The sequence below is a fragment of the Eucalyptus grandis genome, chromosome 5 (assembly GCF_016545825.1).
Source record: "Eucalyptus grandis isolate ANBG69807.140 chromosome 5, ASM1654582v1, whole genome shotgun sequence".
NCBI lineage: Eukaryota > Viridiplantae > Streptophyta > Magnoliopsida > Myrtales > Myrtaceae > Eucalyptus > Eucalyptus grandis.
In genome coordinates this window covers 60,567,664-60,579,840 of record NC_052616.1, presented here as the reverse complement: position 1 = coordinate 60,579,840, position 12,177 = coordinate 60,567,664, and the positions used below count along the sequence as shown (strand labels likewise).

The window sequence follows — 12,177 nt, the reverse complement described above, 5'->3', positions numbered from 1 at the left end:
ACTACTAAAAACTTCAAACTAGTATATTTATTATAAATTTATTATTTGTTAGTTTTTGTTAAATGTGATTAATATCGCGAAAAATCACAAACTAATGCCCATGTGATGAATAGAAGATAAAACTCTAAATTAATACATCCGTCAATCAGCACGTTTCATTCAACTTAGTATTTTTGACAGAAAAATTTAAGGGAAATTAATGAAGAATAAATTTGTCACAAATATATTAATTCGTGATAAATTTATGACTGATGTATCAATTTGGTTTTTCAATGATACTCACCCCCAAAATATAAAATTTGACTTGGTGAGAGTTGAAACTCGTGTGGACGCGAGTGGACTATGGGATGCCATGAAACCCTAAGCACGAACCCTTGACCCGCTGAACCTTGTACCCCACGTTGGATGTGGGTGGGCGATGTCGATCGTGCCCTAAGCCCAGAAAAAGCAATCTGATATGCAGGAGAGCTTTATAAAAGATGGTGTACAGACTAATCCGTGTCGATATGCTTTTCTATCTAGACAACTATAAAGAAAGCAAACGCAGCAGTGGCGAAAGAGAGCTGCCAAAGGCGATTTCGTCATCGTCGTCGTTCCTGGCCATGTTGGTCGCTCGTGTGGACGACGGTGTGCACGTTGAATGCTGCGAGTTGGCATTGTCTTAACCGGACAGAACGAAAGCTAGTGAACAAAAGGAGGATGGCCAAGTGAACCCCATGAAAAGAGAGTGGCATCTCCACTAATATAAAGGGTGATTTTTCTTAATCATCCACACAATTTTCTTTTCTAGGGAAAAGACCACAGTTCACGTGAATAAGTCACTTTACCACCGTGTGGTTAACTAAAGAAAAGAGCTAATGGGGGGCCGGTTGTGCTTCGTGCGAAATTAGCCTAGACAACACCCGATTCTCTATAAAGAAGAAATGACATGAACGGTGCAATATTATATGTCGTTTGCTTTTCATTCTGAGGCTAATACGAGTACAATGCGACCATCACACATTGTGTGGCACATTGTATGCTTTGTAGGCTCTACCTTATCCCGAATCCGATGGAAGAAAACATAGATCCATAAAGTTCTAAAGCCTAAAACAAAGGATGTGTTTAGAAGTACATGTGCATATCTCTCTCTCTCTAAAAAGAAGATAGAACATGTTGGGTGATGCAAGTGAGATGCCTTGTCCTGTCAGAACGGTGTACAGCGTTTAAGCTTGGGCCCTGTCTTGCAGCTTCACGTTCATGTCGTGAAACTAAGATTGGCTTTGCTAGGGGCAAAAAGGAACCATGTTAAATATATTCCTTAAATGCACCAATGCCCCCCACCTCTCAATAAAACATTGAATGCCAATTTGGTTTGTAAAATGGACCACCCACCTTCTTCGATTGGGATGTATTACTCCTCACAAAGCGAGTTCGTACTAGCATTTTGAATTCTCGCCTCCGAAAGAAAATGACACATCCGCCCGAAGATCATGCAGTCTTCTTTTTCGTTTTGTTTGAATTCCAATTCTCACATGGTCTGCATTAGTGTCCACTTAGAAACCAATCGCTAGAATCACGGTACATAACACTTGCAATAAGGATAAGTGATAAATGGTGGGGCATTTTTACAATCACATCCATGAAAATGAAGCATGATCACTATACTACTAAGTATGAGAGAGAGAGAGAGAGAGAGAGAGAGAGACCTCAGACCTCAACATCTCTCATAATAGATGATAATGACAAGGTATGAAAGAGTTGAATAGGTTCATATTGGGGTGGGTTAACTTTGACAATGTGGTTCATTTCTTTTCAGCAATTAGATATAATTTCGATGATGTGGTATTTCTATCCCTTTGACAAACGATACAAGTGAAAACATTCAAATCAAGTCTCTTCACTGTATTATCAGCAAGTATCAAAAGATGATAATGACAAGATATGAAAGAGTTTGATAGGTTCATATTGGGTGGGTCAACTTTGATGACGTGGTTTATTTCTTTTCAGCAATTAGATCTAATTTCGATGATGTAGTATTTCTATCCATTTGACAAACGATACGAGTGAAAATATTCAAATCAGATCTCTTCGCTGTATCATCAGCAAGTATCGAAAGATGATAAGGATAAGATATGAAAGAGTTGGATAGGTTCATATTTGCTAGGTTAACTTTGAAAATGTGGTTTATTTCTTTTTAGCAATTAGATCTAATTTCGATGATGTGATATTTCTATCGCTTTAACAAACAATACAAGTGAAAATATTCAAATCAAGTCTCTTCGCCGTATTATTAGCAAGTATCGAAATGAAAATGGAGATTAGTGCCGTAATTCTATTTCAACCTTTCTTCTTTCCAACCAAGACTTAGGAGTTGATAATGTCGGGCACCACCGACGAGACGACAACAGTGCAAAACAAAGGCAAAAGCCAAATATAGGCAACGAGAGAAAACCCGAATACGACATGATATGATTGCTTGTGCGGTACGAAGATGTAATGATACTTTTTACACTTTGGACAATGAATGAAGGTGGTGGAAGGGGAACAAGCAAAAGCAAGAGGGAGGAAGGATGGGAGGAGGGAATACAACACAAGGGGAGTTCTTGATAATTTGATGGAAGGAGAAGGGCCCCTCCTCGTCAAAAGGGGGGGCCAGCATGCATGAAGGACAGGTGAGACATCGCCAGCCCCTGTTTGGGTCGATTTGGACCCCTTCAGTTTCGGGGCACGACCCACCGATCCTGAATTATTGATCTTCCTGCAAGGACATGGAAAAAGAAAACGAAGAAATGCAATAGAGAGAAAAAAAAAACATGGGAAAAGCTTCTCGCTTTGCGCTTCTTTCTTGGCTTTGACCCTTCTCTCTCTCTCTCTCTCTCTCTTACTGTGCTTGACAGTCCACCAGAAGCGGAGGCCACCTCTCTACTTTTAATTCAGTGTCTCTCTTTCTCTCTCTCTCTTTCTCTCTCTCTCTCTCTCCTGTCTCAAAGCAAGTTGTTTAGCAGCAGCTGCTGGCTTCTTCTCTTCCTTTTCGCTCCCAAAGCAAAGCATAAGCCCCCTGAAGTTTCTTCTGATCCTCGAAAGGATTTGGTATTTTTCTTTTTTCTCTTTTTCCCATTAGCTTATCCATGCTTACCCTTTTGTTCTCTTGGTCGTGGCTTTATTGGGTTGGCTTCTCTTTGATGCCAAGTCCAGCTTTTGGCATCTGGGTCTCTGTCAGGCCTTGGATCTGAGCTTGGGTTTCGGATAAAGCTTTATGCTTGTGATCGAGAGAGATCCGTATCGTTGTAATCTTGCCATTCCTTTTTTTTTTAATTGTGTTGGGGTTATTGATCTTTAATCATGTTTTCTGCTGGCAAGTTTTTTAAATGGCTTCAATTCATTTGGGGTTTGATTTAATAGTATCTGAAGTGGAGCATCTTCAGGAAGCAGCTGACTGTTTGCTGATTCTTTACTTTGTTGTGGCCCTTGAAGCCTTTCATACGTTTTCTGTTCCTTGGATCCTCCCTGCCTCCCCTTTTGTGCCTGGAAGCATACCAAATAACTGCAAGTTAGTCTCAAAACTCTCTCTAATTTTAGTCCGACTCTGCATGTAACTCTGTGAATGACTTCCCTTTCTTACGAGGTATACGATTTTGGCCTGTAAATTGATCTTAGTTGTAAGAATAACTTTTCATTTTGGCTTATGTTAGCCGAAGTAGTTTGTCAGTGCTCAAGAAGTGTCTTTCCTCGTTCTTCTGAGTTATATTCTGCAACTAGATTGCTTGCTGCTATCTATTGGTAGAGGCATGGTATGTAGTACTCATCTTGTTAAGGGGGGCTAGTCGTAGAACAAAGGAATGTTTGCTGCTTCGATATATTGATTGTTGCTGTTTGACTTAAAACGTTTGATTGTCATTGAGAATCATGTATTCTCCATACATTTATGAGGTGGTATTGTTTGATGGTGAGTCTTTGAAATCTGAATGCACCAAAACTGATTGGTATGTAGGTTACCCAAGACTATATTGTGGATGGCATAGTCATTGGGATTGCCAGAGTTGGATGATAATTACTCTGGGTCTGCTTATGAAAGATATACTGATTTTGATGATGGGTTCTGAACTGTGGAAAGCTTCTTGCTGATCTTTTGAGAACTTTTTTGTTAGTATCATGGCCTCAAAAGCTGCCTCTAGAGCATCCTCTGAACCGCAACAGAAAACAGCTGGTGCTCTCAAAGGAGAGAAAAGTGATCAGAGTCCTTTGTCTTTGCAAATTTCTAAGGAAAGGAAAACCCAGATTGCTAAGCCTGAACAGCATTCGAAATTTCCCCAGAAAAACTCGAAGCAAGTTTCAGTTGAATCAACTGATAATAGAAAATCAGCCAATGTTGCTCATGGGGGCTCTCTTGATTCTCTAGTCAACAAGACCTATCCAGTTTCTTCTTCTTCTTCACCCATTTCAGGAAAATCATCAGAGCTCGATTCTTCTGTCGTCGAAAGTAGAAGTTCCATTGAAGGTTCTGTTGATCAGGAAAAGAAGACATCAGCATATGAAAGCGTTAAAAGCAGTTCAGTGTCTGGAAAGGTTAGTGACGGTACTGGAAGTATTGCCAAAACCAGTGGAAGTGCCAAAATTAGTGATCGCATTGATTTTGTTGAAAGTGGGAAGAGTAGTATGTGTAGAGGGAGCACGAGTAGTGATGTGAGTGATGAGAGCAGTTGCAGTAGTTTTAGTAGCAGTATTAGCAAGCCACATCAAGCAAATGACTTGAGATGGGAAGCCATCCAAGCGGTCAGGACAAGAGATGGCATCTTGGGCTTAAACCATTTCAGGCTACTGAAACGCTTGGGTTGTGGGGATATTGGAAGTGTATACTTATCAGAGCTTAGTGGAACAAAATGTGACTTTGCAATGAAGGTTATGGACAAGGCTTCTTTAGCCAGTCGAAAGAAGCTGCTCCGGGCTCAGACAGAGAGAGAGATTCTGCAATCTCTGGACCATCCCTTCCTTCCAACACTTTACACGCACTTTGAGACGGATAAATTCTCTTGTTTGGTGATGGAGTTCTGCCCTGGAGGAGACTTGCATTCTCTTAGACAGAGACAACCAGGAAAACATTTCCCTGAGCAGGCTGTAAAGTACGATCACTGAACTTCGGTGTCATATGTGTGGTTTTCATTTATGCATGTTATTACCTATAGATTCTCATATCCCCTCATTGATCATATTTTAGTCACATGTCTAGCCTTTCGAACTTATGCTTTCCTTATGCTGTGGGAGTTTGTCAAAATTTATGTGAGCATAGGGTACTTATCAAATGGACACATAACATGCAGAATTGCTGAACTAGAAAGATCGCTTTTTTACATCATTGGCACATGCTTAATATTCAACGTATGGCATCATTTAAGCGCATGTTGCACACTTTTTACTTGATTTGACAAGAGAAAGTTGGTATGTTGTGCTAGATTAAACATCAAGGTTCTAATATTTCTTTTTGTTCTGGAAAATTCTGCTAGGACTGCAAAGAAATCTGCTGGTTCCGGCGGTTACAGTGTTTGATGCTTTACTTATTTTGAGGGATTAGGAAAGTAGTTACTAGACCATGGAGTCATGTCATTGGATTTTATTTATCATCTGTGCACCTCCTTGGATCATATATGTTCAAAAAGCGTCAATAAAAAGTTCCCTAGTGTGATGTATGCATATTGTCCTCAATTTGTATACGTATATAGGGATAAGAACTCTTCTATCATTCTATCGGTGCCTTCACTATCATTTGAGCTAATTATGCATGCATTCTGTCATGCCTACCTGTCTATCAGCTGTTTGAAATGAGAAATCGTCCTGGGAATATTCACATGGACAAATAGGACTATGAAAGCTATTGTAATTTGCATGCCACTAAACATATCTTTAGGCTTGATGCATATTGCTTAAACTACAATGTGCTTTTCTTTTCCTGTTCAAAGTTAAGGTATTAAGCAATTGAGATAGGCTTTTATATTTAATTGAGGTTGGAACAAGATCTATTCTTATCATGCACTCTTTTTGCGAACTTTTAATTTGTATAAGATAGAAAAATAACGTTTTTCTAACCTGTAGTCTCATAGTTCAGTACTTATGGGTGGAGCAATTAGTAACAATTATCTTTTTTTTTTTCAATTCACGTGCTTTTTATCGCTACGGGGGATTGCTCCTTTATTTTTTACCTGAGTAGGTTTTTGTTTCATCCAATCCATAAAATTGGCATGCGCGCTTAAATCCTTTTCTTTCTTTTGTCCTTTTTAAATGCCAAAATCTTTTCATGACCCCATCAAGAGTCAAACAGCCATTAGAAAGGGAACTGTATTGAGCACCCGCTTAATAATAGTCCGCACTCTGAAATGAGTTGGTTTCACTTTCCAGAACATTGGGGCTACTAGTAACTATAGTCAGCCCAATCTTTGTAAAGGAACATAATCTCCTGATTTATAACTATCCACATTAGACAGCACATTGGAATAGAGACATGAATACTTGCTATTCCTGCGTCTCTGCTATTATGTCTTACCTTCATCATTTCTGCTTAGGCTGAAAGCTTATGATTACAGGGACTTACAAACTCAATGCTTTCTTGAATTGACCTTAGAATTGTAACATGCAGATTTTATGTGGCGGAGGTCCTGTTGGCTCTGGAGTACCTGCACATGCTCGGGATCATTTACCGCGATCTCAAACCTGAAAATGTTCTAGTAAGGGATGATGGACATATAATGCTCTCTGATTTTGACCTCTCCCTCCGGTGCACTGTTAGTCCGACACTCGTGAGAAGCTCATTTATGGTTGCCGAATCCCTCAAGAAGAACCCTGTTTACTGTGCTCAGCCAACTTGCATCGAACCTTCATGCATCCAGCCTTCCTGTGTACTCCCGACAACATGCTTTTCACCCCGCCTCTTTTCTAGCAAGTCCAAGAAGGAAAGGAAATCTAAGAACAATGAAATGGGAAACCAAGTGAGACCCTTGCCTGAGCTCATGGCGGAGCCTACAGAGGCTCGGTCTATGTCGTTTGTGGGTACCCACGAATATCTTGCACCCGAGATTATCAAGGGAGAAGGTCATGGAAGCGCAGTTGATTGGTGGACTTTTGGAATCTTCTTGTACGAATTGTTGTTTGGGAGGACGCCTTTCAAGGGATCTGGAAACCGAGCCACGCTGTTCAATGTCGTGGGCCAGCCTCTACGGTTCCCCGAATCACCCATCGTCAGCTTTGCTGCTAGAGATTTAATACGAGGGCTGCTTGTGAAAGAACCACAGAACAGATTGGCATATAAACGAGGGGCGACGGAGATCAAGCAACACCCCTTCTTCGATGGGTTGAACTGGGCATTGATCCGGTGTGCAACTCCTCCAGAGATCCCTAAACCGGTTGAGCTCGAGCGCATACCTGCATCTGCAACCATTGAAAAGGCCGCTGCTGTAACGGTTGCTCCCAACCAGATAGGGTCTGAGAATTATCTAGAGTTTGATTTCTTTTAGTGACTCTGGATATCGGTTTCAAGTTTTTCAGTGAGTAGGGAAATCTGTTTTTTGTGCCCCTGGGATGCTCAGCGATGAGTGTGATTAAGTTCCTTGGTCGAGATATTGACAAGGGAAATGTATGTGCATGTTAACAATCTCTACTCATCTGTATTTGTTATTGCATGGATTTCTGCTCCCAGATTAAGGCTCAGAAGACACATTGGTGTCAATCAATTCCACTTCAGGTAATACCTACAAAAGATCTGGTGCATGTGCGGTAAGTTTTGAAGATGAACCGTGCTATACAGTTTTCTCGCAGCATCATATGGCTGCGGACATAGGGAGAGAATGGTTTAGATAAGCATGAGTGCCGTTTTACAATTAGGGGGGGCTTCATGTCATGTGTGTATTATAAGTGAGTACAATGCGAGATTCATTGATCGGCACAGGTGGGCTTTTGCTAAATCACATAGCCGGACGGGAAATCAATATACATGCTGATTGTGCCTCATTCACAGACCCTTTGCACCCGAAGTCGATGTCCAGGGACAGAAGAAAAGAAAAAAGTACATGGAAAGTATGGACGAATCCCGGTTTCTCACCAAGCGGCCTTCGGTTTGAAACAAATGCACGAAAAATAGTCCACTCGCTGATTCCCTTCCTCAATAGGCTTGAGCTTGTTGGGACTCCCTTGCGAAGGCGTGGTTCGCTTGCTGTGCGAAGGGGTGGACGGCGAGTCCATTGCCGTCTGCTCGAGTATCACCTTTTTTCCTTCGCATATGATCATGACCTCACACGATACTGGTGCTTTCTGAAGTAACTGATCAGCAATCCCATTTCCCTTCTTAGATTTCGACCTCCTAACACCCAAAAAGAAAGAGTCATTTCCAAATCCAGGACCTTGCAACTGAGGCTGTAAACAGATCAAACAAAAAGAAAGAGGATGTAAATGCTAACCTCAAATTGGATTTGCCAGTGCCGACCACTAACTTGGTTATGTTGAGGACAGGAATGAGCTCAAGGATGGCCTGGGCAACCATGTCACTCTCGATGAGTATAGTGTCCATCTTAACCTGTTTCATTAGCTTTTCATTATTGTAACACAGCGGGCTTAAGGAAAAAACATATAACCAGGCATTTTTACATATAATAGCCCTATTTTGGTTCAGCATTATAAATGGGTTTTGGGACTCTAAGATATACGGCATTTGTTTTGTTTTTTACTCTAATTTTGGGAAAATGCAATTGCATTTCTAAATGCCTCTAAAAGTAGCATTCTTGGAATGCACATAGATTTTTTTTTCTTCCAACTTTGCCCTTGCTTAACTTTTAGAATTATGAAAATGTTTTCAAAAACCCTAACTTGCCAGCAAAGGCCTCAGCTACCGTTGAGCCGTCGAGAAGCCACCGCCACCTTCGCCTAACGCCTGACCTTAGGTGAGATGGCCTGAGGTTGTTAGACCCCAAGCGACGTCTAGGTCTCGTGATCCAGATGACCTTGGCGAAGATGACCTTGGGCGAGGTTCGCCGATGGTGGCTGAATTCTATCAAGAAATAGTTTGATTTTTTTTTTTAATTTATAAAAAAATAGCAAAATTTCTTTAAAAAGTATAGTTTTTACCACATGGCATTTAGGTCAAAATTGCTTCCCAGTGGAGGTATTTGCATTTTTCTAAAGACATTTTGCCAAAGTAGAGAACAAATGAGACGATGTTGTGAACTGTACCTTTGAGGAAATGCATGTGTTCAGATACTTCTGAAGTTGTTGGTTCCTTTTGCCTCTTTCTTGTGCCTTGAACGTCTCTACTTGCTGTTCACTCACCCCAGATATGGGTAGATTTCCTACTGATCACAATATTAGCTCATTAATCATCAAGAAATCATGGTTGACAATGGAAATTTGCTACATGATTTGATCTCCTAGAAGTATAAAGAAGCAGTCGATCGTCTATCAATCTTTCAACAATTTAAGCTTTTAGCACGTCATGAATTCTTCAATCTATAATCTCGGTCACCGTGAATTGTTTTCCGCATATGTTCTGCATTATCCTAATGCTATACTTTTCTTCTAACCATTGCATGGATTTACTAGAAACAAAATAGTAAGTGTAGACTCAAGAGACTATATCCTACCAATAATTTTGTGCTCATAGTAATTTTCTAATTACATATTCAAAGCAGCACGAAGAATCAAGATGGTTAGACAACCCCTTAACCACAATGCAATTATTACCAATGAATGATGGATTTATAAATTTTGTCTAGGATCCCTTACAGACAATGCGCGAGGAAATCAAATTTCGGACTCGTTCGGTCTACATCATTTCAATGATAAATTAAAGACGTAATTTATTCTCTGGAGTAACGTATTACCTAGACTTATTTTACTAAATCAATCCAGCTAATCATATGTCAAGGACCGTAGATCCTACTAATATATATTAGGACCGCATGATATTGTATATTTCTTATTTTTTACTTTGAAAAATGAAGTCGCCAATACAGATGCAGCCAAAGAAGAAAAAAAAGAGGAATGTGAAAGGAAAAAAGCTAAAGTGGTTCTCCTCTCTTTGTCTCCGCCGCACATAACGACATTAATGGCGGTCGGGACCAGATTCTTTACGTTCTCTGTCCACCGTCTTGACCGCAACCCACCCACCATCGCAACCACCGCCGCGTGCGAGAGAGAGAGAGAGAGAGAGAGAGAGAGAGAGAAATTCTTACATGCGCTCGGAATGAAGCGGGTCTCAGGGAAGACATGCACCAGGAAGACGGTGGTGTTCGACCGGTCGGCGACGGCGTTCTTGAGCGTCCATGTCAGTGCATCCATGCTCGTCTCGCCCTTCGCTCCCACCGCCACGTACACGCAGTCACCGCCTCCCCATACGCTGCTGTTGTGGATGTCGAACGAGAACAAGCTCATCGCTTCCGATTGGTCCTCCTTGATCCCCACCATCGGGCTGCTGCTGATCCTGCTGCCGATCTCGGAGTATACGCTCGAGCGCTCCTCCTCGATCTCGCTTGTCCCGCCGGCGCTTCCGTAATGGTTCAGCACGTGGTTGTATTGATCATACTGATGATGAAGATGGCCTTGATCAGCTTCTGCAGTAATTCCTATCGTTTCATTTGCTTCTTGACTGTTGGCCGGCAAATGCGCCGCTTCCCCCACCTCCGCCGACATCTTTCTTACGCCAGCGTCTACGGAGAGAGGATTGAAGAGACACCGCAGATGACCAGCCGATTCTCTTCTGCTTCGCGGGTTCTTTCTGCTTCTTCTTTGGTCGTCAAGAAATGGTGGATGATAGAGAAGCAAGTGAATAGATCTTGTTGCAGAATTTTGACAACCTTCTTTGAATTGTGTTTGATTTTGGGATGATTTGTTTATCAAGAACTATCCGCGGTTTGGCAAGACCAAGTACTGGAGAGCGATAGAGATATACTTCTTTTTCTATGGGTCGGCGAGAGAGAGAGATATTTTAAAGATGTATAATTTGGAGAGAGAGAGAGAGAGTATAATTTGAGAGAGAGAGAGAGAGAGAGTATAATTTGGAGAGAGAGAGAGAGAGAGAGAGAGAGAGGTGATGTGAAGGGAGGAAAAGGGGAGGTTTTGTCTTGTACTTTGACTTTTCCGAGGGCGGGGGAAATTTAGGTTGATGGTTGCTTCTTGTGTCTTTTACTAAGGATGCAACATCACTCCAAAGATATTTGTAAGTAGTTACCATCAAGACTATAGCTCTCCCGGATCTGCAGAATTATTGATGCTTTGGAGTGAGTTAGCGAAGCCAGGGTTTGGTAACTTTGTCAAAAGAAAGAGCTCGGTACTCGAGACTACCACAGCATCTCAATCTCAATTTCTACTCGGCGTAGCTTTTCGAGACTAGTCTATTGTTGAACAAGAGATGTGGAACTGATTTGGTCGTGGAACTGATCTTAGGATCCTGATTGCAACACGTGCAAGACCAACTTCTGAAAACTCAAATCGTCATACGGTAACAACACGTGCAAGACGAACTTCTAAAAACTCAAATCGTCATACGGTAACAACACGTGCAAGACGAACTTCTGAAAACTTAAATCGTCATACGGTAACCTTAGGGCAATTTTATAGGTTAGCTGTGGCTTTTTGTGTTGATTAAGCGCCTGATTTGAGTAAGCTGGTCTTACCAACCCTAGCTAGCGTTGCTTTGTGGGAATAATAGAAAGAGACATTGAGTTAAACGTTGACGAAAGTAGATCATTGACATTAAATCTCGCCCGCTTATGGCGACCAAATTTTCTAGGTTCGGCCGGTTTCTCTAAGTCAAATCATGCTGAGCTTCGTAGCAACGCAATGAATGTTTTCAATTATTGGAGTTTGGAGCTGTCATGGTTCGACATGATGAAATACCATGTCACTTACGCGTGTTATTCGTGTTTATTAAACATGCATGGAATATCCGAATACGTAGAGGGAATCCCGGCCGTCTTCAAAGCCCAACGTACATAAAATAATGTCGTGCAGGCCTTGACAGGTCGCAACTCCAGTTCACGCCACTTTTCTGTCGTTTTTTAATGAGGTCCCTGCGCTTCACTTCGCGCTTGTAACTATCATAGATATGCTTCAACGGATTGCCTCTGAAGGAGGAATGCCTTTTCTAGTTCAAAAGCTAGAGGCCGCTCGTATGAATCCACATCAAGTATATGCAAACTACTTGGGTTCAAAAATCAAGAC

At 41.5% G+C, this 12,177-nt stretch overlaps 2 protein-coding genes across 6 annotated transcripts; one reads left to right on the top strand and one right to left on the bottom strand.

The window, feature by feature from the left end:
- Window positions 1-2,825: 2,825 nt before the first annotated feature.
- LOC104445573 (serine/threonine-protein kinase D6PKL2) lies at window positions 2,826-7,696 on the top strand. Of its 5 annotated transcripts, none has more exons than XM_010059473.3 (4): window positions 2,826-3,072; window positions 3,457-3,532; window positions 3,974-5,102; window positions 6,611-7,696. In XM_010059473.3, exons 3-4 carry the CDS (start codon window positions 4,135-4,137, stop codon window positions 7,482-7,484), a joined length of 1,842 nt encoding a protein of 613 aa, XP_010057775.2. In that variant the 5' UTR covers window positions 2,826-3,072; window positions 3,457-3,532; window positions 3,974-4,134; the 3' UTR covers window positions 7,485-7,696. The 5 variants fall into 5 exon arrangements, with proteins under 5 accessions (XP_010057775.2, XP_018730461.2, XP_018730460.2 ...); XM_018874916.2 differs by having other exon boundaries at window positions 3,408-3,532; XM_018874915.2 differs by having other exon boundaries at window positions 3,385-3,532.
- Window positions 7,697-7,902: 206 nt separating this feature from the next.
- Window positions 7,903-10,964, bottom strand: LOC104445572 (U-box domain-containing protein 54). Its single transcript, XM_010059471.3, has 4 exons — window positions 10,191-10,964; window positions 9,193-9,311; window positions 8,424-8,539; window positions 7,903-8,326 (listed from the first exon to the last, which is right to left on the bottom strand). Exons 1-4 carry the CDS (start codon window positions 10,645-10,647, stop codon window positions 8,065-8,067), a joined length of 954 nt encoding a protein of 317 aa, XP_010057773.2. The 5' UTR covers window positions 10,648-10,964; the 3' UTR covers window positions 7,903-8,064.
- Between the last annotated feature and the right edge of the window lie 1,213 nt (window positions 10,965-12,177).